General features: G+C 43.1%; 1 protein-coding gene across 1 annotated transcript in view; it reads left to right on the top strand.

Moving 5' to 3' along the window:
- ALDH6B2 (aldehyde dehydrogenase 6B2) overlaps window positions 1–27881 on the top strand; it is a 281225-nt gene that overhangs the window by 13291 nt on the left and 240053 nt on the right. Inside the window, exon 2 of the mRNA XM_089386419.1 lies at window positions 22619–22731. Within this exon, the coding sequence (XP_089242545.1) occupies window positions 22619–22731 (113 nt within the window). The remainder of the gene's footprint in view (window positions 1–22618; window positions 22732–27881) is intronic.

Genomic DNA, 27881 nt, shown 5'->3' with positions numbered 1-27881 from the left:
TTATATCTTTATTATATTTGTAGGTTTGGCTAAAGTTGATCTCGTATATGTAGGCTCAAAAACCCTTATTGGGGAAAGCAACCACTCTTGAGTTGTGTATAAATACCCAACTCTTATTTGTATTATTATTTAAGTGATCTGTTTATTCTTGGTAAAAGTAATTTTCCTAATGCCATCACTAAGCATTGTGCTTGCTCTTCCTCTAGTGCACTTGTTCTTTTGTTCTTTCACTCTTTAGGGTTGTGATCCTCTTGGTTATCTTCCCTTCAAGTGTTGCATTGCCACAAATCTTGTTTATTTTTCTCTTTATTGCAGAATTAGGGTTTGTGTTGGTTCTGTCCAATTTCTCACTATTTTATGAATCTCAACATGGTATTATATTGGGTCTAAATCTCACTTAATTCATCAGTGTATCTAAAGATTTTTGGGTCGTGGCATTGGATAAGGCTTCTTTGCTACTATAGATGTAGGGTTTTTGGGTCATCTCTTTCTTCTAGGATTTCCTATGGTTTAAACCCTCCTTCATTGCTAATGCACTCTTCCTTCCTTGTTTGGAAGAAGTTAGTTCTCTTTCCCTATTGTGTCTATCAAGGTGAACTTCTAAAGACTTCATTTTCCTTCATATAGAGGCTTGTTTTTAGCACTGTTGTTGAACCTAATGGACTCAAAGTGGATACTTTCCCAATTAAATGGGGTTAATTATAATATTTGGCCAGATCAAATTATCACCCTTCTTCAAAGCAAGGGTTTGTGGATGTACTTTGGGAAATCCTTTCTTGTTAACATTGATGCTAGCTATGGCCTCATAAATTTTGAGAAGGATGAATCTATTGAGAATCGGGATATTCACCCCAGATGTAAAGCAATATCTTATTCATCACATCAAGGACAATAAAAGTGCAAAGGAAATATGGGGTACGTTCAAGACTCTATTTGGAGCAGTGAATATCACTCAAGGAAATAGATTTGAGAGTAAGCTTAATAATCTCAAAATGGTTGACTTTGAAAACATCGAGAAGTATATTGCAAGGTTTTAGCACCTAAAGGTTGACATCATTACATCAAGAAGAAAGGCGAAATCAGATTCAAAATATGTAATTATTGTTTTGAATAATATCTAATCAACGTTCAAATCCTTTGCAATCATATTCTATAGTATTCCTCTATATATGAAGAATTACAAGACCCCCTCCCTTGAGGATGTTTTCTCTAATCTTTTCCAACAACAAGTTACATTGGGAATAGGGGAGCCGGAGAATTAACGCCTCGAGATCAATCTATTTCAAAAGCTATATCTATACCTTCTAAGCATACCTTTGAGAAGTCTAGGGGGAAAACTCAAAGTCCTTCAAGAAGAAGAAACTGATATGCAATTTTTCTAATAAAGAAGGGCACACCTTCAAATCTTGCATTTCTTGTCTTCAAAAGATTGAAGGGTTTGCAAAAACAAATCTGCTGCAATAAAGGGTCCTCTTGATGATATTGCTAGATCCCCTCATAGTGCACATTTGGGTTTGCACTCTATCTTTTGATCCTCTTCCTCTTCATAGGAATATATTATTAATTTTGGAGCTACAAGGCATATGTCTAAGCATTGACTCCTCTTTGATTATTGAGAACAACACAGTGGAAAGAAAGTGGTCATTGGTGGAACTCATCCTTACCAGATTTAGGATGTGTTGTCATCATTGACACCACCAAGTTTGCACTAAAACGCTACAGGAGAAAGCAACAAACACGAGAAGAACAAGATGAACATTGATGATTTACCCTAGAAACTTGTTATCAAGAAAACTAGCCTCAAAGCTATCTTTTTTACCGTCAAGCATCTTACAATGGAGTATGCGAAGCCTTTAAATAGGTTTTATCCTAAGTCACTTGACATGGGGACATGGGACACGTAGGACATGCAAATTTGAGTGTCTGACACAGGGCACGTAGACCCCCTGTAATAGGACATGCATGACACATTATATATATATATATATATATATATATACTAAATAGATATATCAATGATTTCATATTACATAAATTCTCATTCATCATACAAATTTAGACATAGATCTAGATTCTACATTGTAAAATTGTAAGTTGTAACATTATGCATACATATTACAAATATAATCGTGACAAATTCATCAATGAGCCAATAGGAGAAAGACAAGAAGCTACAATTTTCTCTTTAAGTCACCAAAATCAAAATGTGTTACATAGGTACTGAGTCTTGAAGACTCATGACTAGCAATGCCAATGGAAAATAGAAATAACAAATACAAAACAACTACAAGGTAGTAGGTAGCTCATCAATCATCATCATCAAAATCAAGATCATTGTATGGTCACCATTGTTCTCCTCTGCATCCTCCTCTGTATCCAATGTAATCTCTACATCTGCTGGTGTGGAGGATGACCCCTCAAGAGTATCACCATCATCAAAAGTGATAGGCTCTAAAACTGGCCCATTAAGATCCAAGTTGGCCAATGCTAAGTCAACATTGGTGTCCAAACCCATATCATCGAGAAACACATCCCACATCTTTGTCTTTCCCTTCAACAACTCATCCCTTTGGCCTGTAGATAAGACGAAGGTTGGCGTGCACATACACCATTGTCACTGCCCTGGACTGCTTAAGCTTGCTCTTCATCACACTGTACAAATTCCCATATGTGCTCCAATTCCTCTCGCAACAAGAGGATGAAGTAACCTTAGAGAGGAGCCTCATGGCTAATTGTTGTAGAGGTGGGCATGTTGCCCCATGAGTTGCCCACCAAGAATAGGACTTCTTAGCCCCCTGTCTCTAATCACATCATAGATTACAAATCGCCCAGTGCAAGTGGAAAACTCTGCAAATGGAGTATGCCAAGCCTTTAAATAGGTTTTATCCTAAGTCACTTGACATGGGGACATGGGACACGTAGGACATGCAAATTCTAGTGTCTGACACGGGGCATGTAGACCCCCTGGAACAGGACATGTAGGACACATTATATATATAAAATACTAAATAGATATATCAATGATTTCATATTACACAAATTTTCATTCATCATACAAATTTAGACATAGATCTAGATTCTACATTGTAAAATTGTAAGTTGTAACATTATGCATACATATTACAAATACAATAGTGACAAATTCATCAATGATCCAATAGGAGAAAGACAAGAAGCTACAATTTTCTCTTTAAGTCATCAAAATCAAAATGTGTTACATAGGTACTGAGTCTTGAGGACTCATAACTAGCAATGCCAATGGCAAATAGAAATAACAAATACAAAACAACTACAAGGTAGTAGGTAGCTCATCAATCATCATCATCAAAATCAAGATCATTGTATGGTCACCATTGTTCTCCTCTGCATCCTCCTCCTCTGTATCCAATGTAATCTCTACATCTGCTGGTGTGGAGGATGACCCCTCAAGAGTATCACCATCATCAAAAGTGATAGGCGCTCTTCATCACACTGTACAAATTCCCATATGTGCTCCAATTCCTCTCGCAACAAGAGGATGAAGTAACCTTAGAGAGGAGCCTCATGGCTAATTGTTGTAGAGGTGGGCATGTTGCCCCATGAGTTGCCCACCAAGAATAGGGCTTCTTAGCCCCCTGTCTCTAATCACATCATAGATTACAAATCGCCCAGTGCAAGTGGAAAACTCTGCAAATGGAGTATGCCAAGCCTTTAAATAGGTTTTATCTTAAGTCACTTGACATGGGGACATGGGACACGTAGGACATGCAAATTCTAGTGTCTGACACGGGGCACGTAGACCCCCTGGAACAGGACATGTAGGACACATTATATATATATATAAAATACTAAATAGATGTATCAATGATTTCATATTACACAAATTTTCATTCATCATACAAATTTAGACATAGATCTAGATTCTACATTGTAAAATTGTAAGTTGTAACATTATGCATACATATTACAAATACAATAGTGACAAATTCATCAATGATCCAATAGGAGAAAGACAAGAAGCTACAAGTTTCTCTTTAAGTCATCAAAATCAAAATGTGTTACATAGGTACTGAGTCTTGAGGACTCATGACTAGCAATGCCAATGGCAAATAGAAATAACAAATACAAAGCAACTACAAGGTAGTAGGTAGCTCATCAATCATCATCAAAATCAAGATCATTGTATGGCAACCATTGCTCTCCTATGCATCCTCCTCCTCTGTATCCAATGTAATCTCTACATCTGTTGGTGTGGAGGATGACCCCTCAAGAGTATCACCATCATTAAAAGTGATAGGCTTTAGCACTGGCTCATTAAGATCCAAGTTGGCCAATGCCAAGTTAACACTGCTATCCAAACCCATATCATCAAGAAACACATCCCACATCTTTGTCTTTCCCTTCAACAACTCATCCCTTTGCCTGTAGATAAGACGAAGGTTGGCGTGCACATACACCATTGTCACTGCCCTGGACTGCTAAAGCCTGCTTTTCTTCACACTGTGCAAATTCCCATATGTGCTCCAATTCCTCTCGCAACAAGAAGATGAAATAACCTTAGAGAGGAGCCTCATGGCTAATTGTTGTAGAGGTGGGCATGTTGCCCCATGAGTTGCCCACCAAGAATAGGGTTTCTTAGCCCCCTATCCCTAATCACATCATAGATTGCAAATCGCCCAGTGCCAGTGGAAAACTCTGCAAAGGCATCCTCCACCTCATCAAGGGATGCTCTATCCTGAAATAACTGCCTCAATGCATCCTTCCTCCCCTCTGAAATTTTACCATCCATGTGAGGAGGGAATCCACATGAAGGTCCACCATTTAGCCACTCATGGTTGTAGTATTTTAGATTCAATGAGTGAGCCAAACAATGCAAGGTGTGCAATTCTTGTCCCACTTGTTGACAAGAATATCTTGTATGGTGGTGAAGAAGGGCTTCGATGACGTCTCATACTTAGGGCACTCACTTTGTAAAATAGTGGTCCTCACAAACTCAATCATGGAATCCCATCCCTCATAAACCTCTTCTAGGATGGGTTGGTCTGTATCTGCAAATCATAGAAAAGCAATGATAGGGTCTATGATCTTACTAGTGAGATCTACCCTCTCCCACCAAGAATCATCTCACACTATGTCCTTGACTCTTTTTGAGGCTACTTGATCTGTCTTTCTCCAAAAGACAAAAACTTTGAAATAACCATGGCCCCAAGAGCGTTCTTGACCTCCCTCAACCTCTTCAACATGATGAATGAAGAGGCAAACCGTGTATCTGCGATCTTCAACAATGATAGGTGGGTGTACTCCTTGTAGAATGTGAGGGAATTAGTATGATTTTGTACAAAGTTATGGATATGTCATGCATCCTCAATAACACTTCCAATCCAAGGCACATTATAAGCAATAGTTTTAAGTGCTAAATTCAAGGAATGGACAATGCAAGGTGTCCAAAATACGTGTGGATATTTAGCTTCCACAATCATGCCAACAACCTTACAATCAGGTGCATTGTCTGTAATGATTTGCACACAAGAATCTGTTGATTTGGGGTAGCATCAGATGTGCTCTAGCCATGAAAATTGGTGGAGAGGCTAAAGCACATGAGATCTCCTAGACCCAAAAATGGTTTGGATAGATTGCACCCGGTTTAGGAGATATTAAAATAATTAATATTTTTAATGGAGTTCCTAAGTCTAAACTTAGGAAAAATAAAATAGTAATGGGTATTAATATAAAACTGGGTTAGAAGGTTTCAAAAGTCATGGATCAAGCCAAATCTAATCTTAGCCGTTGATTAGAGATGTAATCTCGGCCATTGAAGAAGCAACATGAAAAGTATAAGAGGAGGCTTGAGGGTTAGTTAGAAGATACACCAGAGTGATCAGTCATTCGATTTGCTAGAGTGGGGTTGCTAAGCAAAGTCGAATCAGTGATCAGCGGCAAGGAGCATTGAGTACTGGACAGAGAGGCAGAGACAGTGCCAAGAGACCAACGTAGAGGCAGAGAGCGAGAAGCAACAGCCAAAGCAGGCTACGCAGAGCCCAACAGAGACAGTGCAGAGGCCAGAGGGACTGCGTCATCCACGTAGAGAGCAGCTGGAGTGACGCAGAGGGTCTTAAAGGTTGCGCAGTGCCTCAAAGGGCTGACACAGAGGGGTTTGGGGTTGACGCGGAGGCCAAAAGGGCCAGTGCAATGCTTCAGAGTTGCTGGAGAGGGTTTCGTGGGACAAGTTTTCTGAATACCTGTTTCCAAATAGAGAGGTATTGTTGCCAATTATTTTTCTTTGTCGGGTGAGCCATTTTGGCACCTAGTTTTACTCAAGGAAATACTGCATAATAATAAACCCTCAGAATAGTTGCATCGATTTTCCCGCATTGGGTTTTTTCGGGGACATTTGTCCAAAAATAACTGTGTCACTTGTGTGTTTGTTTTCTTTCAACTGATGATCTGTAGATGTTGATACTGTATTGTGTTTATTTCATTATTTATATGTTTTAAATAAAATTTTCAAATTTAACAAGTACAAGAAATAAACCAGAAGAATACAGATTAAATTTCTAACAGATAGACGTAGAAATTTCAACATGGTATCAGAGCGTGGTTGCAGATCATAGGAAAGCTGAAGGCATCAGCTAAGCAGCCATTTGCAACAGAATCAACTATCATGAGTGAAAGAAACTGATCCTTGCAGAAGCGACAGAAGAAGGGTTGACGCAGAGGGATTGCGTCATCAGTCCGGGCAAGAGAGAGGCCAGCGCAGAGGCCGAGGAGGGCAGAAAGAGGCTCACGCAGAGACCAGGAGGGTTGACGCAGTTGGTTGAGGGAGCTGTTTTACTAGTGCCGGGATTGTGCAGAGCCGCTCAGTCCTTCAGTTGTTGGGGCATAGGAAGCTATGGGCAGTTTGCGAGAGCGAAGCTGGTGGGGTACTGTGGGCACAACAGTACCTAACAGGGAAAAACCAAGGTAGAGGGGGTTGCTACCGAGGCGGATTTCTAGCCAAGAAATCCAGATCAGTGTTGTGGGTGCACAGATGATCGGAGAGGGGTGACTTGACGATTGGTAGGAGGATTTCCAGAAGGGAAATTGGGACTCAGAGGGAGTTTAGTAGAGAACTTCCAGGTGGGAAGTAGAGAGACTCAACAGGAGTCGAAAGGAGAACTTCCAGGCGGGAAGTAGAGAGACTCAGCAGGAGTCGAAAGAAGAACTTCCAGAGGGAAGTAGAGAGACTCAGAGGAGTTGACATAAGAGCAGAGAAATGACGATGAATTGGCTGAGGGATCAGGACAGGTTGGACGGGGTGTCCAACTTTGTGGTCTAGAAGGCCAGGATCCTGCCCATTCTAGATAGACATCGCATCAAGGCCTTCGCCTTGAGAACAATGACGATCCCAGTTGACCCGGCTGAAAATGAAAAGTTCAAGGAGGCAATGGCCAAGGCGAAGTGCATCATCCTTGATGGGGTCAAGGATCATGTGGTCCAACATATTGCCGAGAAGGAGATGGCAAAGGAAATGTGGGACGCCCTGAAGAAATTGTACTAGCATACTTCCATGCAGAGGAAGATGTTACTTGAGAATCAGCTGCGGTCATACCAGATGCAGAAGGGGGAGTAGATAGATCACTTCCTCGGTCGATTGAAGGAGATTCGGGACCGACTTCCTTCCATAGGGGCCACGCCGGATAAAGAGATGTTGGTGAAGACCGCACTTAACACAGTCTCCGAGGAGTGGGAGACATTTGTCCAGAGCATATTGGGTAGGGCGGATCTTCCAGATTGGGAAGAATTGTGGACGGGAAGTAGCAACAAAGGAGTCTGGATCAAGGAAGAGGAAGAGGATGCGACTCTGGCATTTGCGGGAAAGCAAGAGAAGAGGAAGAAGAAGGACCTATCCAAGGTCAAGTGCTTCCACTGTGGGGAACTAGGTCATTATGTGAACCAGTGTCCGAGGAAGAAGAACAAGGGAGAGGCGTCTGACTCTAAGGCAGTGCCAGTGAAGGCGGAGAAGGAGGTCGAGGAGGATGATGATTGTGCCATGAGTGCTCATGTACCTCTAGAGAAGAGGTGGGGAGACATCGAGCTGTAGTCAGGAGGACTACAGGCAATGAGGGGCAGGATCCTTGAGGTACCCAACCTCTTGGATTATACCTTGCTACGGGAGCCTTGAAGAGAGAGTAGTAGGACTGGTTGATGTTGGTAGAAACGAATGCGGATGAAGCGACAGAGAGTGCGACCCCAGAATTTTCGTGGGGTAGAATAAGTGCTGGTGCGCTGGGAAGGGTGATGCAGTCCTTGTAGAGTGACACTGAGCAACAAAGAAGCTTGGAGCAACGTTCACCGTCCAGTTAAGGAGCTGCCATTGTTGCTGTGGGATCGTTCGTCCAGTGTTTGATCAACCATAATATCTGTCTCTGAGGAGAGGTACTACTGCTGAGGGCGTTCTCTGTTGGGTGAGCCATTTCTGGCACCCTAGTTGTATTCAGAAACTGCATAATAATAAAACCCTCATATTTGCTGCACCGGTTTTCCCGCATTGGGTTTTTCCGGGGACGATTGTCCAAAAATAATGGTGTCCCTTGTGTGATTGTCTCAATTATTTCAATTATTGATTTGTATATGAGTTAAGGCTGCATTTGTGTTTATTTCAGTATTTATATTTATAAATAACTTGTTAATGGAATAAACAAGTAGGAGAAATTAAACTAGATAATGTAGTAGGGATTTCTAACATGTCAGACTTTGAAATTTCAACATTGTATCAGAGCATTGTAGATCATAGGAGAACTGAAGGCACCAGCAGAAATCTGAAGAAATTGTAGCTGTCCTGAGAGACAGCGCTGTTCCAGAGCAGAAGCAACAAAGAAGAAGTGACGCAGAGGGCCTGCGTCATCATTTCGAGCCAAGAGGAGGATCAACGTAGAAGTAGAGGGTCAGATCAGGCCTACGCAATGCTCGGTCATCTTTCTTAGCTAGGAAGGATCGATGCTGTGGCCAGGAGGAGCAGATTCTGCTGTTGCCGGGATTGCACAGAGCTTGAAAGGCTCAGTTTCTTTGGTTGCCGGGGCTTGGGGAGCTGTGGGCAGATTGTATTGAGAAGTTGGAAGGGTGCTGTTTCTGTCGGTGTAGAACAATACCTAAGGGGACAAAACCAAGGTAGAGGGAGTCACTACCTTGACGGATTTCTAGCCAACAAATCCATATTCGAGTTGCAGTCGCAAGGAGGATTGGAGAGGAGCGGTTCGACTTTTTGCGGGAGGATTTCCAGGAGGGAAATCAGGACTTAGAGGGAGATTTCTAGGAGGGAAGTCGAAACTTAGAGGGAGTCCAAAAGAAGAGTTGAAATGGAAGTGAACGCACTAAGGGATCAGGACAGGTTGGACGGGGCTTCCAAATTTGTCATTTGGAAGGCTAGGATCCTGGCAGTCCTGAATCGACATCACATCAAGGACTTTGCCTTGAGAACCATGGTTATCCTGGTTGACCTAGCTGAGAATGAGAAGTATGAGGATGCAATGGCGAGGGCGAAGTGCATGATCCTAGACGGGGTGAACGATCATGTCGTACCACATATTGCTAAAAAGAACACAACAAAGGAGATGTGGGATACCTTGAAGACCTTGTATCAAGGTACTTCTGTGCAGTGGAAGATGCTATTAGAGAATCAACCGCGGTCGTATCAGATGCAGAAGGGAGAGCAGATAGATCCATTCCTTCTCAGGTTGCAGGAGATTCCCGACCAACTCACTTCGGTGGGGTCTACACCGGATCCTGAATTTATGGTTAGGACTACCCTGAATGCAGTCTTTGAGGAGTGGGAGACATTTGTCCAAAGTATTTTGGGCAGGGCTACTCTTCCAGGATGGGAGGAGATATGGGCAGCTGTTCGCCAAGAGGAGATTAGGTGGATGACCAAGGCAGGGAGTAGTGGCAGAGGAGGTCGAATCAAGAAAGAAGAGGAGGAGGATGCGGCTCTAGCATCTGCGGGACAACAAGGGAAGAGGAAGAAGGAGGATATCTCCAAGGTGAAGTGCTTCCATTGTGGGGAGCTAGGACATTATGCATCCCAGTGTCCCAGGAAGAAAAACAAGGGAGAGGCTTCCGATTCTAAGGCAGCTCCGGCTAAATCAGAGAAAGAAGTCGAGATTGATGACGACTGTGCCATGAGTGCTCATGCACCTCTAGAGAAGAGGTGGGGAGACATCGAGTTTTAGTCAAGAGGACTACATACTAGGGGCAGGGTCCTTGAGGTACCGAAACTCTTGGATCATATCTGGCTATAGGAGCCCTTAACGACAGTAGCAGGATGATGGAGGTTGGGTGGAGCGGCAAGGCAGTGCTTGGGTGCAGAAATTTGAGGCAACGCAGTGGAGGTTGCAGCAGTGCGACAGGCACAGAGGTGTATGCAACAACGTAGTGGCAGCACAGGATAGCAGCAGAGGTAGCTTCAGTTTCACGAGGTTTCGAGAATGGCTGGGATGTCAGTATTTGGGAGAAGTCAGTTACCTACTTCTCGGTAACTGAGTTGTAGTGCAACAATTAGCAGTGGTAGTGCTAGGGGCAGCATGGGCAACATATTGAGAGGGAGCTGCAGTGCAGATGTAGCAATGGCAGTGTCATGGGTAGCAGTACAGGAAGCAACAGTGCAGATGATGTGAGGCAACAAGCCAAGCATCAACACAGGTACTGGTGCAGAGGATCAGTGTGATGTTCCAGTGATGGAGCATTACTAGAGCACATTCCTCGCTAAGAGGGAACGTTGATTTGTGGTAGCATCGAATGTACTCTAGCCATGAAAATTGGTGGAGAGGCTTAGGCACATAAGATCTCCAAGGCACATAAATGGTTTGGGGAAATTCTACACAGTTGGAGAGATATTAAAATAATTAATATTTTTAATGGGGTTCCTAAGTCTAAACTTAGGAAAATTAAAGTATTAATGGGTATTAATATAACACCGGGTGAGAATGTTTTAAATGACATGGATCAAGCCAAATCTAATCTTAGCTGTTGATTAGGGACTTAATCTCGGGCGTTGAAGACTCAACAGGAAAAGTATAAGAGGAGGCTTGAGGGTCAGTTGGAGATACAACAAATTGATCTGTCAGTTCGATTCTCTGGAGCGGGGTTTTGCTGAGAGAATCGAGCTAGTGATCTGTTGCAGTGAGGGGCAGTTCGGCACGAGATCGAGAATACATAGCAGAGAGGCAGAGATAGTTCCAGAGAAACAACGCAGAGGCAGCTAGGAGCTACGCAGAGGCAGCTAGGAGCTACGCAGAGGCTGAAGAAGCCAACGTGGGTGATGTAGAGGTTCTGAGAGCTGACATAGAGGCTTCAATAGCTGCGTAGAGGCTAACAGAGCTGACGCAGGGCCAAGACACAATGCCGAAAGAATTTTTGTGGGGCAGAGTAAGTGTTGGTGAGCCGGGAAGGGTGACGCAGTCCCTGCAGAATGACGCAGAGCAGCAGAGAAGCTTGTAGCAACTTTTGCTGTCCAGCTAAGGAGTTGCCATTATTGCTGTGGGATCATTCATCTGGTGTTTGATCAACCGAAATATTTGTCTCTGAGGAGAGGTACTATTGCTGAGGACATTTTATGTGGGGTGAGCCATTTCCGACACCGTACTTGTATTCAGAAACTGCATCATAATAAAACCCTCATATCTGCTGCACCGGTTTTCCCACATTGGGTTTTTCAGGGGACGGTTGTCCAAAAATAACGGTGTCCCTTGTGTGATTGTCTCAATTATTTTAGTTGTTGATCTGTAGACGAGTTAAGGCTGCATTTGTGCTTATTTTAGTATTTATATTTATAAATAAATTGTTAATGGAATAAACAAGTAGGAGAAATTAAACCAGATAATGCAGTAGGGATTTCTAACGTGTCAAACTTAGAAATTTCAACAAGAATGATCTAGAAACTCACACGGATCGATTTAGAGATGATCCTAGCCATTGGTTAAGTTTTAATCTTGGCCGTTGGTGCCCCAACAATGGATTATAAGAAGAGATCAATTTGGTGATGGAGAAGACACTTGAGCAATTCATTTTCTTGGGAGATTGATTTCCAAAGCAACAACAGTCAATTGTCGGAGAGAGCTAGAGATTGAAGCATTGAGTGAGGGGTAGGGACTGTGATCTAGAGGAAGTTTTCCAGATCTGGAGAGGCAGCAGCAAGAGGGCCGAGCTATCCCAATGAGGCAACGCAGTAGCTTCAGAGAGGGTAGTTCGATTTGCTGGAGAGAAAATCGTTCTCAGATCCAGAGGCTAGGCAGAGGTTCCAGAGGGTTGGAGAGACAAATTTCTCAGCAACAGTAGGTAGAACGACTTCATTAGAAACCAATCAGAGGGTAGATGTCATAGTGACTGTGCAGTGCAGCACAAAGGGTGACACAAGCGTCAGGAGGCCGAGTTTTCTGTAGGTAAGTTGTACCAGGATTGCTTATGGAGGAAGGGTAAATTCCCTTCAATAATTTTGCCCATAATTTCTCGCTGTGGATTGCCAGTTTCAGGCATCCAGATTGTACTCAGATTTTCGCTGTTGCATAATAATAAAAACCCTCATTGCTGCACCGATTTTTCCAAGTTGGGTTTTTCTGGGGACATTTGTCCAAAAATAACAGTGTGATTTTTATGTGTGTGTGCTAGCATTTCTCAGTTTCTAGCACATTATTTTTTCCACAGTATTTTATTTGTGAAGGTTGCAGTGTGTTTATTTCGATATTTCCGTAGCAGATAAATTGTTAAATTAATTAACAATTAGGAGAAATAATACCAGTTGCTGCAATAGGATTCCAGTTGTGGAATTTTCACATGGTATTAGAGTGCAGTTGATTAGCCGGAGAGCTCAAAAGCGAAAAGAAGGAATTTCGCTGCTCAGTAAGAGCAGTAGGTGGAAATTCCCAAGGGCAACGTAGTCTTTTGCCATAAGGCCAAATTGCTTGAGGAAGTTTGATTTTTCTGAAAGAGGGGCAGAAAAATTCGATCCTTCCAGATTGAGTGATTCTAGAAGGAGAGGGAGCAACTCATTTTTCGTTGGGCAGATCTCTAGCTGGACGCAGAGGGTTTTGCAGAAGTTCGCTAAAGCAGAGCCAACATCGGGGTGGAAGAGAGAAAAGCACACATCGAGGGGAAATTCCTCATAGGGAAATTTTAATCTCAGGAAGTTCAATTTTCCTTACAAGTTGGCAGTAGTTGTGAGTGGATCTTCTCACTCCAGAAGGGAGTTCGAGTAGTTTAGTAGCAACCAAGCAAAAGGAAAGAGGAAGTTTTCGACAGTTCGTTGAGATGGCCACTGCTGGGTTCGTGATCAGGATAGGTTGGATGGAGCTTCCAATTATGTCATCTGGAAGGCAAGGATGTCCTTCCTTCTAGATGAATATGGCTTGAAAGCCTACATTGATAATGTAGTGGCAGTTCCCTAGGATGCGGGTCAACAAAAAGAATACAAGAAAGAGATGGCACGGGCGAAGCAGTTGATCTTGGATGGAGTCCAGGATCATATTGTCTCACATATAGTTGGCAAAGATACTGCTAAACAGATGTGGGGTGCTCTCTCCATGTTATACAGGGAACTTTCGAGCAACGAAAGATGTTTCTTGAGGAAAACCTGAGATGCATCCTGATGCAGAAGGGGGAAGGCATAGATCCCTTACTTACCAGGATTTAGGAGGTCCGAGACCAGCTGTCAGCTGTTGGGGCAACGCCTCGACCCATAGAGCTAGTGCAATTGGCACTCAACAGTGTCTCAGAGGAGTAACATGTCTTTGTCCAAAGCATATTGGGCAGAGATAGCCTATCAAAGTGGGAAAGGATGTGGGTTGATTTGCAACAGGAGGAGTTGAGATGAGCTCTATTAAAGAGCTCCATTAGGGGCAACAACAACAATGGATTGAAGGTGGTGAAGGAGGAGGAGAATGTGGCCCTCGCATCAAAGGGTCGCAATAAGGGGCAGGGGGAGTAGAGAAAGAAGAAGAAGGACTTGTTAAAGGGCAAATGCTTTAGATGTGGTGAGCTTGGTCACTACTGTACCCATTGTCCTCTTAGGAAGAAGGACAAGGAGGAGAAGCAGGTGTTTGTCCAAAGCATATTGGGCAGAGATAGACTATCAGAGTGGGACAGGATGTGGGCCGATTTGCAGCAGGTGGAGTTGAGATGAGCTCTGTTAAAGAGCTCCATCAGGGGCAACAACAACAATGGATCGAAGGTGGTGAAGGAGGAGGAGAATGTGGCCCTCGCATCAAAGGGTCCCAGTTAGGGGCAGGGGGAGTAGAGAAAGAAGAAGAAGGACTTGTTAAAGGGAAAAGTCTTCAGATGTGGTGAGCTTGGTCACTACTGTACCTAGTGTCCTCTTAGGAAGAAGGATAAGGAGCAGAGGTAGGACCAATAGGCAACCTTTGCAGAGATCGACAAGTTGTCCTCCAGGCTGGAGGAAGAATTCACGATGTTTGCAGATATACCTCGAGGAGCAAGGTGGGGAGATTTGGTACTGTACTCCTAGAGAACTACAGAGATTGGGTAGGGTCCTCGAGGAGTCCTCCTCATGGATCATTACTTTGCTACGGGGGCCCACAGTATTTAGTCGCAGGATGGATCAATGGCAGTTGATGCAGTTAGTACTAGAGTGACAATTGCGGACTAGTAGCAGTCAGATGCTGAGGAGCGCAGTGCAGTGTTGACAACAGAGCAAATGACTTAGTGTAGAGTTGGCATCAGTGCTTATTCTTTAGTGACAATGCATATGCTAGTAGCGGTCAAAGACTCGGGAGATAGATGCATCATACTGAACACAGTTGATTAAGTATTTTTGATGCTTTTCAGTTGCAGATGTTGCAGTTGCTGCAGCGACAGATGAGAGGGAGTTGCAATGCAGGTGTAGTGTTGGCAACAATATGGTAGTGTCAACAACAACACAGATGCATTGTATATCAGAGTTGCACAATGGTTGGTGGGCAGTATGGCCAGACATCAACAATGTGACAGGAGATGATGTAGAGACAGGGTGTTGTGGTAGGGAGTGCAACACTAGAACACATTCCTTGATAAGAGGGAGTGTTAGTTTTTGTAGCATCGGATGTGTTCTAGCCACGAAATTTGGTGGGGAGGCTAGAATACATGAGATCTCCAAAACCCAAAAATCGTTTCTATAAATTCCGCCTAGAAGTATCCCAATTAGATTATTAATTGTTTTTTAAATATTTCGTAAGTCTAAACTCAGGGAATATGGTTAATTAATCAGTATTAATTGAGATAAGATGAGAGTGATCTAGAAACTCACACGGATCGATCCAAAGATGATCCTAGCCATTGATTAAGTTTTAATCTTGGCCATTGGTGCTCCAACAATGGATTATAAGAAGAGATCGATGTGTTGATGGAGAAGACACTTGAGTAGTTCGATTTCTTGGGAGATCGATTTCCAGAGTAGCAGCAGTCAGTTGCCGAAGAGAGCTAGAGATCAAAGCAGTGAGTGAGGGGTAGGGACAATGATCCATACGTAGTTTTCCAGATCCGGAGAGGCAACAACAAGAGGGCCAAGTTATCCCAATGAGGCAGCGCAGTAGCTTTAGAGAGGGCAGTTCGATTTGCTAGAGAGAAATTGTTATCAGATCCAGAGGCCGGGCAAAGGTTTCAGTGGGTTGGAGAGATGAATTTCTCAGCAGTAGAAGGTAGGATGACTTCATCAGAAACCAGTCATAGTTATTGCACAAAGGGTAACGCAAAAGCTTTAGGAGGTTGAGTTTTCTGTAGGAAATTTGTGCCGGGATTGCTTGTGGAGGAAGGGTAAATTCCCTTCAATAATTTTGCCCAGAATTTCTTGATGTGGATTGCCAGTTTCAGGCATCTAGATGGTACTCTGATCCAGGTGGATGTTGGTGGCCACCCACCTATCCCATTTGGACCCCCACAACTGTCTCTTTCAGCTTTTCTGTTTCCTTAATTATAGCACAGTTTACTATTTTTAGCAGTTTTTCGGGTCCTAAACTTCCGGAGCCGTTTTGAGGCCCTAAACAATGTTTTTTGGGAAATCCACCGCCAGCGATTTTTCTAACTAAAAATCGTCTTTTCCGTCGTAGTCCTCGGAGAGATCTTTCCAACGGGCTATCATGCACGTCAAACGGAGATAGTACGACCAATTCGCGGCCTCGGGAAGTTGATGTACCAACTTACCCAAAAACGGGGCCCACAATTTGGCGTTTCATCTTCTAGGGTTAGGTTTTGGAATGTGAAGGGTTTTCCATTGTTTCTCAACAATAAATAGGCCTTCGAGCCTCATTGTAACACAGTTTTTGGAGAACAGTTCAGAGGCATGTAGCCGACACATCTCTTCTCAGAGATAAGCTACCATCGCCCTAGCTGGGTTATTTCCACTTCTATTTGTAAGCATATTTCAGTATTTCACAGTAATGAAATGAAGTATTATTTCCTCTGCATATTTGTCTTTATGGTTATCTATGTATTTTATTGCGTTCCTGTTTAAATCTGGATCAGTGGTATCAGAGCGGTTTGCTTTTTCTTCTCTGTTTTTCTTTGCATGTCCCCAATGAGGTCGGGATATAAGGAGTTAGGGCTTGAATTGGTCGAACCTTTGCAAGACCAGCCTCGCAAATCTCGACAACCTCCTATGGTGGATGAGAAGAAAGACGAGGGGGCAGGAGATCCTATCAGAATCTTGCTTGAAGAAGCCCTCGAGCGGCAAAGGAACACGATGATGGATAGCTTTGCGCAGATCCTTTAGCGGCTACCCAGAGGTGACGCATCGACTTCCAACACCTACATCTGGAAACGCCACACCGTTTAAGGTACAAGTTAATTTTGAAATCCCCATCTTCGAGGGTCAAATAGACGCAGATGCCGCAGATAAATGGTTAAATCTGCTAGATGGGTATTTTTCTGTTCATGAATTTTCAAGTCGGGAAAAGATTGTTTTCGCTCTTCTCAAAGCAGCCCCCCACGTCAAGGACTGGTGGGAAACCTACTGCGAACAGAAGGATGAAAGTACAGGCTCACTGTTTTCAGCCACACCCACTTGGAATGACTTCCGGGATGCCATCAAGGAGCAGTACTACCCTGTAAAAAGCTATGAGGTCAAATACATCAAATGGACCACACTGCGGCAAGGACGAGACCAAGATGTGCCAGAGTTCACAAACATTTTTCATACCCTTCGCACACAATTGGGTATCAAAGATTCTGAGCTGCATCTGGTACTCAAATACCGCGGCTGCCTACACGCATACATCCAGGAAGAGATGGAGTTCTTGAACATCTCCTCACTCGGCACAGCATACCGATACGCTGTCAAAATCGAGCAAAAGTTCAAACAGAAGAAGCGAGACTTTGGATCTGCAAATCCAAAGCCCAAAGGACAAAGCCAAGGCGGGGTGACCCAAGACAACCCGTCGAAGCTGCAAGAAAAGAACAACACTACGAAGCCGAAGAAGGACACAGGAAAGTGGTGTGAGTTCCACAAGAGTCCCACTCATAACACAAGTGAGTGTCGGACTAAGCAGTCGCTGGTGGCCGAGTTGAAGGCTTCCGAATCAGATGCATGTTCCGACTCTGAGTCAGAACCCGACAAGGGGAATGACAAAGGGAAGCAGATCATTGACGCGGATCCCAGCGCCACTGTTGCTACTGCCAAGATCCAGACAAATGAGCCCGAAGATCCAGAGGAGGGGGAACGTCTTTTCCACTCACAGATGTGGGTGAAGGGTTCACCGCTGCAATTCATTGTCGACAGTGGCAGCCAAAAAAACCTCATTTCAGCAGAGGTCGTGAAGCGGTTGGGCCTACCAACTACACCACACCCACAGCCGTATAGTATCGGTTGGCTTCACGAAGGACGAGATCTCAAAGTTCGCCAGCAGTGTCGCCTTCCCTACAGCATCAAGCCCTTCACAGACGAGGTATTGTGTGATGTTACACCTTTGGATGTTTGTGATGTACTATTAGGCCAGCCATACTTGTGGAGGTGACATGCTGTGTATGAGTCAAGGCCTCGCGCTGTCATCATTTCTTTGGGTAATTCATTATACAGGATACCGGAGGTAGCCCCACCTACCGCCACCTCTTTGATCACTGCTAAGAAAGGTAGCAAGCTCATCTCACAGACTAGGAAATTTATTTTCTGTCTGGTTCGCTCCCAAAGTAAGGGGAAGATCGTTGCTACATCCATGACCCCCGCGAAGGGTTCCTCCACACAGCAGCAACAACAGAGGGATACAGTCGTGACAGAACATAGGAACAACTTCTCCTTACCCAGAGGGGTACCACACAAGTTTCAGGTGGGCGACAAAGTTTGGTTACATTTGCAGAGGGAGCGCCTTACCAGAACCCATCAGAAACTCAGACCACTTCGACATGGTCCTTACAACAGTAACAAGGCTACGGGAAACAATGCTTTGAAGCACAACATTCCTCCATTCCTTCTCTTGCACCAAGTGTTCAATGTGGATCGTCGCCGACCATGCTCCCCACCAATTCTGGACACATCAGAGATTGCAGAACAGCTCACCAGAGACCCAGCTCAGCAGAAGCTTCCTCATCTCAGGGAGGAACTCAACGCAATGGGGACCATTGCTTCCTAAGGGGGGAGGAATGATCCAGGTGGATGTTGGTGGCCACCCACCTATCCCATTTGGACCCCCACAACTGTCTCTTTCAGCTTTTCTGTTTCCTTAATTATAGCACAATTTACTATTTTTAGCAGTTTTTCGGGTCCTAAACTTTCGGAGCCGTTTTGAGGCCCTAAACGACGTTTTTTGGGAAATCCACCGCCAGCGATTTTTCTATCTAAAAATCGTCTTTTCCGTCGTAGTCCTCGGAGAGATCTTTCCAACGGGCTATCATGCGCGTCAAACAGAGATAGTACGACCAATTCGCGGCCTCGGGAAGTTGATGTACCAACTTACCCAAAAACGGGGCCCACAATTTGGTGTTTCATCTTCTAGGGTTAGGTTTTGGAATGTGAAGGGTTTCCCATTGTTTCTCAACAATAAATAGGCCCTCGAGCCTCATTGTAACACAGTTTTTGGAGAACAGTTCAGAGGCATGTAGCCGACACATTTCTTCTCAGAGATAAGCTACCATCGCCCTAGCTGGGTTATTTCCACTTCTATTTGTAAGCATATTTCAGTATTTCACAGTAATGAAATGAAGTATTATTTCCACTGCATATTTGTCTTTATGGTTATCTATGTATTTTATTGCGTTCCTGTTTAAATCCAGATCATACTCGGATTTTCATTGCTGCATAATAATAAAAACTCTCATCGCTGCACCGGTTTTCCCAAGTTGGGTTTTTCCAGGGACATTTGTCCAAAAATAACGATGTCATTTTTATGTGTGTGTGCTAGCGTTTCTCAGTTTCCAGCGCATTATTTTTTCCTTAGTATTTTATTTGTGAAGGTTGCAGTGTGTTTATTTCGATATTTGCCGTAGTAGATAAATTGTTAAATTAATTAACAATTAGGAGAAATAATACCAGGTTCTGCAATAGGATTCCAGTTGTGGGATTTTCACACCATACATGACAATGACTCTTATGACTTGATGACTCAAAGACACGCCCTAGAAGCACACAATGGGTGCTTGACCTATAAAATAAATTTCCCTTAAGCATGAAACCCACGTGTTAATTTTAGGTATGTTCTATGCTAGAGCAATTTATTTCAATTTCTTTTCCACATTAGCAATCACATCAGCATAAAGTAAACTGCAGATAGAACATAAATATAAATCATAGAAGACAAGCGAAGACAAGACACAAGATGTGGCGCTAGCCAGGAACAAACCCCACAATGTGGGAAAACCCTTGATCAATTTTTCTTTTATGTTCTTCAAAGTTCAGTAGAGAAAGTGAGAGAGACAATACATTTACAATAGAAGTCAATCACTTTGACTTTTGATATCGGCATGAGATTAGTTGAAGACATATTGCTTCCACTGATTCTCTAAGGTGACTCGTTCACCTATCATAGTGCTGCGTCTCGTCTATTTGCTGCACATTACCATGTGACATCTTGCTGTACTGTCACATGTGTTGAACCTTGATGACTGAGCTGCTCTCATCTTCATGCTGCATCTTCCATGGTCTTATTCATCATCAAGCTGCCCATGCTCATGATCTCATTCATCATTATGCTGCCCATGCTCATATCATTGTTCTGCTTATTATGCTGCCCATGATCGCATACCTCATGCTGCCCATACTCATATCATCATGCATCATTATGCAGCCCATGCTCATATCATCATGCTGCTTATTATGCTGCCCATGATCTCATACATCATGCTGCCTTCCTTCGGAGACAGATGCTCCCGCTGTTTCGGCAGTTCCTGGTAGTTCCAGCTTTTCCAGTAGTCCTTGCTTTTCCAGCAGTTCCGACAGTTTCGGCATTTCCAACTTTTCTAGATTTTCTAACTTTTCTAGCTTTTTGGCTTTTCCGGTATTTCCGGCTTTTCTGGCATTTCCGACTTTTTCGGCAGTTTCGGCTTTTCCGGCAGTTTCGACTTTTCTGGCTTTTCCGACAGTTTCGGCTTTTCTGGCTTCTCCGGCAGTTTCGGCTTCTTTGGTAGTTCCGGCTTTTCTGGCTTTTCCGGTATTTTTGGCTTTTCTGGCATTTCCCGCTTTTCCGGCAGTTCCGGCTTTTCCGACAGTTTTGGCTTTTCCAGCTTTTCCAACTTTTCCGGCAGTTCCAGCTTTTCTGGGTTTTCCAGCAATTCTAGCTTTCCTGGCTTTTCCGGCTATTCCGACAGTTCCGGCTTTTCCTTAAGATCTCTCCTCCTACTAAAACCCAAAGACAAGTAGAGAGAGGAAGAGATCCAAGTGTGTGTGGAGATGACTTGAAGTCCTCTCTGTTTATACTAAAATGTAGAGGTTGAATAGACATGACTGTTGGGCTTCTGAGCCTACATAAGTTGCTGGCCGACTTAACAATTTGTCCATAACATAAATAAATTCATAACTTCATAAATACTTATCGGAATCGGATGATCTTTAGATCAATCCTACACCTCTCAATGAGAGGGATCCAATAAAAATATCCGCTGCCATAAATAATATGACCCACATGGAGTTTGGCCCTAGTTGCCAATTTTAACACCATGCCTCAAGAATAATGATAAATTTATTTTTCTCTTTACATCAAATACATAAAATCATGATTACAATTGTCATTATAAAGACTAAACCTAGTTATGGGGGCCGCAACCTAGTGTAGAGGATAATAGTTGAATTTTTGGAGAGATTATAATCTTGGAGCAGGTTTGTATCTTGTGGGCCTTTCCCTGCAAACTGTAAACTTTGAAATGATACTGGCAATCCCCATTCTGCTCTATTTTTTGTTTTAAGGAGAATATTTTTGATGCTCTGGATCTAGAAAGGAGCAAAGGCTCCATCTAATTTTTTTATGAAAATCTGGAAGGGTTTGTCCTGTTCAAGCACAGAATGTTGGGAAAAAATGACCCCGCCAGAGGGCTGAATACTAATATAAAATGGCTGCTATAGGCAAAAATACCTCAGATCCATAGGGATCATTGGCTCAGGACGGATCCCTGAAGAGCAACAGAATAATGTATTGACAGGAATCGGGGGAGTCAGAGTACCTGTGAAGCAGAACAATAGAATTTGGTCACCACAGTCCATGCATCTGTGTCTCCTGAGCGCAGTCATTTAGGCCAGAGACGAAACCTCCACAGCCATGGTCAACAAAAGAGCCCAAGACTGAACCCTGAGTAAATGAACCTCCCGTCACAGAGAGACTGGAGCATGCTGTTCCCAACCCACGAGCATTCACAAAAAGTGCACAAGCCTTGCTTGCTGGAACTGCATCACTGATTTGTTCCGGCCTCTGAAGAGAATAGACAGCGCATATAGTGGACTCGCACCACCAAGAGCCAAACCATGGCCAGAACGTACAGGTTGTGGCATGAAAGTTGATTGCGGCGGCTGCAAACTGAGAAACCAGAAGCAACGGAACCCTAATATCCATGGCACCTTCCATAACCTTCCTCCAAATCCTCAACATTATTTGTTGTTCTGGCAAGCAGTGAATTTTATGTTTATCTGCAAATGTCTTTGTTACAGCCTTCATATTTTTTATATTTAACAATAATTTTGTGCCAGCATGCATTGAAATTTACGTGAATCTGCGAAGATCTCCATTACATGCTTGAAATATTTTATCTTTAACAGCATTTTTGTGCCAGCAATCAATCAATTTTTATATTTATCTGCAAAAGTTTCTGGTGCATGCCTTGAATCTTGTCTTTAAAAGCAGTTTTTGTGTCAATAAGAAATGAATTTTAAATTTATCTGCAAAACATTATGTTACATGCTTAAAATCTATTATCTCTAACATCATTTTTCTGCCAGCAATCATTGGATTTTTAATTTATCTGCAAAAGTTTCTGTTATAGGCTTCAAAGTTTTTAATATAACATTATATATGTGCCAGCAAGCAATGAAATTTACATGCTTCTGCTAAGTTTCTATGACAGGCTCTAAATATTCTATAGGCTCCACATATTTCAATTTAATATAATTTGTGCCAGGAAGCAATGAATTTTATGCTTATTTGCAAAAAATACAGAAATATGGTGGTTCGAATGGAATATAACCATTTATTTTTGACTTTTTGTTCAGCAAAATTTGTGCATTGGCCATCAAGGACTCTCTGCTTTCAAGGAACGTCGAAGACACTGCCATTTTCCACTGGCAGTGCTGCTTCTGCAAAAACACAAGATGTTCAGACTCCTGTAAGCTTTTTCATAACCTTTAACGGTTTGAAATTGTAATCTAAGAAAGAAAAAAACACTCTATAAGCTTATGAGAACCTTTGAAGGTTTGAAATTGTAATATAAGGAAAACACAGCATGGAGAGACTCGAGAAGGATTAGTGTAAAATTATTTTTTTGTACCTTTATTTGAAAATTTATAATTATGAGTATAATTTTTGCTCCACACTCGAGAACTCAAATGAATAGTCATTGAGGAAAAAAATGTCTTGTTTAATTAATAAACTAAATTTATCTTTTAAGCAAATAATGAAATTAAGATGTGTTCTGCACTTAAGATCTCAAATGAATAATCAATCTGTGAAACAATAGAATATGATTGGATAAGATAAGATAATTTTATTAATGTCCAACAAATGACCACAAAATTAGGTCAGTGAGACTAAAGAGTAGAATCATTATGAAAATAATGTGGGAGTGCCAATGCAACTCCTAGAAAATGCCAAAAATAATACAAGGAAAGAAACCTTTATATATGCCTAAAGGACACATTTATTTTTGGACTAAACATCCCCGGAAAAACCCAATGCGGGAAAACCGGTGCAACAGATATGAGGGTTTTATTATTAAGCAAATTTCTGAATACAACTAGGGTGCCAAATCCAACTCACCCAACAGAGAATAAACCTAACAGAGGTACCTCTATCCGAACACAAATATTTTGGCGAATCCAACAACTGGATGAACAAACCCCACAGGTGACTGCGCTGTCCCCAGTACTGGGCAGCAATGGCTGCTCCAAGCTCTGCACTGGAACTGCGTCACTTCCTCTAGGCACTGCGTCACCCTCCCAATTGTTGATTTGTGGTAGCATCGGATGTGCTGTAGCCATGAAAATTGGTGGAGAGACTATAACACATGAGATCTCCAAGTCCCATAAATGGTTTGGACAGAGTGTACCCGGTTTGGGAGATATTAAAATAATTAATATTTTTAATGGAGTTCCTAAGTCTAAACTTAGGAAAAATAAACTATTAATGGGTATTAATATAAAACTGGGTTAGAAGGTTCCAAAAGTCATGGATCAAGCCAAATCTAACCTTAGCCATTGATTAGAGATTTAATCTCGGCTGTTGAAGGATCAACAGGAAAAGTATAAAAGGAGGCTTAAGGGTCGGTTGGAGAACACACCAGAGTGATCAGTGATTCGATTTGCTAGAGTGGGGTTGCTAAGCAAAGACGAATTAGTGATCAGTAGTGAGGGGCAGTGAGTACTGGACAGAGAGCAGAGATAGTGCCGAGAGACCAGCGTAGAGGCAGAGAGCGAGAAGCAGCAGCCAGAGTAGGCCACGCAGAGCCCAACAGAGACAACGTAGAGGCCAGAGGGACCGTGTCATCCATGCTGAGCCAATAAGAGTGACGCAGAGGGTCCCAGAGGTTGCGCAGTGCCTCAGAGGGCTAACACAAAGAGGTTTGAGGCTGACGCAGAGGCCAGAAGGGCCAACGCAGTGCTTCAAAGTTACTGGAGAGGGTTTCGTGGGATAGGTTTTCTGAATACCTGTTTCCGAATAGAGAGTTATTACTGCCGAATGTTTTTCTCTGTCGGGTGAGCCAGTGTGGCACCCAGTGGTACTCAAGGAAATACTGCATAATAATAAACCCTTAGAATAGCTGCACCGGTTTTCCCGCATTGAGTTTTTCCGGGGACATTTGTCCAAAAAATAACAGTGTCACTTGTGTGTTTGTTTTCTTTCAACTGTTGATTTGTAGATGTTGAGGCTGTATTGTGTTTATTTCGTTATTTATATGTTTTAAATAACTCTTTGAATTTAACAAGTGGAAGAAATAATCCAGAAGAATATAGATTAAATTTCTAACGGATAGACTTAGAAATTTCAACACCAATGAGCCTTCCCAGCTCAGAAATCGATCTGTTGAACTGATGCCCGATTTGCCTCACAGAAACCCCAGCGCTGCCTCTGAGTGACTATGTCAGCCCTCCAGCCACTGCGTCACCCTCTCTGGAGCTGTGTTGTCTCTCTCTGATGCTGCTCTACCTCTCTGCTATGTATTCTCGGCCTTGGACGAAAGTCCCATTGCTGAACTGCCCCTCTCTGCACTAGAAGCTCACTTCGAAATTCTTAGCAAACCACGTCCCAAAATTTCGATTTATCTCAAGCACTGCGCTCACTATGTGTTGTGCAACTGACCCCAAGCTTTCCTTTATACTTTTCTAGTTGAGAAATTAACGATTGTGATCTAATCTCTAATCAATGGCTAAGATTAAACTAGACTTGATCCTCGTCTCTTAGAAGCTTCTCACCCATATTTTCATTAACACCCATTAATATTTTAAATTTCCTAAGTTTAGACTTAGGAACCCCATTAAAAATATTAATTTTTTTAATAAAATACAATCTGGGTGGAATTTCTTCAAAAGATTTCTAGGTCTTGGAAATCTCATGTGTTCTAGCCCCTCCACAAAATTTTAGAGTTAGAGCACATCCGATGCTACCCAAAAATCAACACTCCCTCTTAGCGAGGAATGTGCTCTAGCAATACTTCCCAGCACAAGTATTGCATCGATCCACGACATCGACCCTCTGCGCTGTTGATGCTTGGCTTACTGCCCTTCATCCACTGCACTACTACAATCTGTATTGCCGCACATGACATTGCCACTGTCACTGTTGCATCTGTACTACAACTCCCTCTCAATATGCTGCATCATGCTGCCCATAGCACTGCCATTGCTAACTACTAACTGCTGCACTGCAACTCAGTTTTTGAGAAGTAAGCAACTGAAAAACCACCCAAAAGTTGACATTCTGGTCAGTGTGGATGCCCCTTAACGCTGAAGCTACCTCTGCTGCTAATCTTGTGGTACTGCGCAATTGTTGTATCTGCTCCGTGCCTCCCGCACTGCTACAACACTCCACTGTGCTGCTTCAGACTTTGACACTCTAGCTCTGCCATTGTTGCTCCATCATCCCTCGCACCAACTGACTCCTGTCATTCTGCTACTGTCATTAAGGGCTTCCGTAGCCGTAAGTGATCTAAGAGTTTGGGCACCTCAAGGATCCTGCCCTTCATGTAGTCCTCCCGATTACAACTCAATATCTCCCCACCTCTTCTCTAGAGGTGCATGAGCACTCATGGCGCAATCATCACCATCCTCTTTGTCAGCTTGCGTCGGAGCAGCGTTTGAGTCACTTTTCTCTTCTTTGCCCTTCTTTCGAGGGCACTGCGTGGCGAAATGACCCATTTCTCCACATCTGAAGCATCTGACTTTGGATATGTCCTCCTTTCGTTTTTGCTATCCTTGCTGTTCCGCTGATGCAAGAGCCGCATCCTTTGTTGATTTGTGGAGCATCGGATGTGCTCTAGCCACTCTAGCCACGAAATTTGGTGGAGAGGTTGGGGCACATGAGATCTCGAATACCCAGAAAGGGTTTGGGCAAATTCTAAACAATTTAGGAGATATTAAAATAATTAATATTTTTAATGGAGTCCCTAAGTCTAAACTTAGGGAAATTAAAATATTAATGTGTATTAATATAAAACTGTGTTAGAATGGTCCAAAAGACATGGATCAAGCCAGATCTAATCTTAGCCGTTGATTAGGGACTTAATCTCGGCTGTTGATATGTCAATGAGAAAAGTATAAGAAGAGGCTTGAGGGTCACTTGGAGAGTACACTAGATGATCAGTCATTCTATTTTGTAGAGCGGGGTTTGCTAAGAGAGATAGAATCAGTGATTGGAGTTGTAGCTGAGGGGCATTGAGTACAAAGAGACAGAGAGGCAGAGATAGTGCCGGGAGAGTAGCGCAGGAGCTAGAGAGAGTGACGCAGTAGCAACCAGGGCTCACGCAGGGCCACGTAGAGGCAACTAGGAGCTGCGCAGTGCTTTAGAGAGGCCAGCGTTGCTGACGCAGAGGGCCAAAAGGTTGACGCAAGGCCTCCTGAGGCTGACGCAGGGCCATCATTGGACAGAGAGATGCTGACGCAGTCCAGAAAGGCAGACGCTGGGGTTTCTGGGTCAGATTGGAGCTGAGGAGTTGCCGGAAGGGTTATTTGGGGTTTCAGCTGGGACATTTGTCTCAGGCTGATAGGTACTACTGCTAAGGAAATTCTCTGTTGGGTAAGCCGGATTTGGCACCCAGATTGTACTCTGATATTGCTTAATAAGAAAACCCTCAAATAGCTGCACCGATTTTCCCGCATTGGGTTTTTCCGGGGACATTGGTCCAAAAATAACGGTGTCATTTGGTGTGATTGTTTCTGTTTCCTTTAGTTGAGGATCTGTAATATGTTGAGCATGCACCAGTGTTTATTTTTAGTATTTACATTGTAAATAACTTGTTAAGTAATGGAACAAGTAGGTAGGAATAAATCAGTAAAATGCATGGAGGGTTTCTAACTAGTAGACTTAGAAACTTCAACATCCTCCTCTTCCTCCTTGATTCTGACCCCTTTGTTGCTACTTTCCGCCTTTGTCAATCTTTTGATCTCTTCTTGTCGAAGAACTGCTCACATCTCCTCCCAACTAGGAAGAGAAGCCTTGCCCAAGATGCTTTGGACAAAGGTTTCCCAGTCTCTAGTGACTGCATTCAGGACAATCCTGACCATAAATTTAGGATCCGGTGTAGCCCCTATGAAAGTTAGCTGGTCACAGATCCTTTGCATTTTGAGAAGGAAGGGATCGATTTTTTCTCCCTTTTGCATCTGAAACCGTCTCAGCTGACTCTCAAGCAACATCTTCCGCTGAACGGAAGTTCCCTCGTACAATGTGGTCAAGGCCTCCCACATTTCCCTTGCTGTGTCTTTCTCAACAATATGTGGGATCATATGATCCTTGACCCCGTCCAAGATCACACACTTTGCTTTCGCTTGAGCCTTGTCGTACTTCTTGAGAGGATCAACATCAATCGGAACAACAACCGTCCTCAAGGCATAATCCTTGATGCAATTTTTATCCAAAACTGCCAGGATCCTGACATTCCAGATGACGAAGTTGGATGCTCCATCCAACCTGTCCTGATCCTTTAGTCTGTTAATGGCCATCTCTACTCAAATGATTGTTGAACTGGTTCTCTTCTCCCTCTTTCGCTGCTGCCTTGGAAAAACTCGGATCTGGATTTCTTTGGTGCTAGGAATCCTCTAAGGAACA

Source organism: Pinus tabuliformis, chromosome Q (genome assembly GCF_031772625.1).
Source record: "Pinus tabuliformis cultivar Carrire ecotype Pingquan chromosome Q, CPIR1, whole genome shotgun sequence".
Lineage (NCBI taxonomy): Eukaryota > Viridiplantae > Streptophyta > Pinopsida > Pinales > Pinaceae > Pinus > Pinus tabuliformis.
This window is presented reverse-complemented; position numbering and strand designations above follow the sequence as displayed.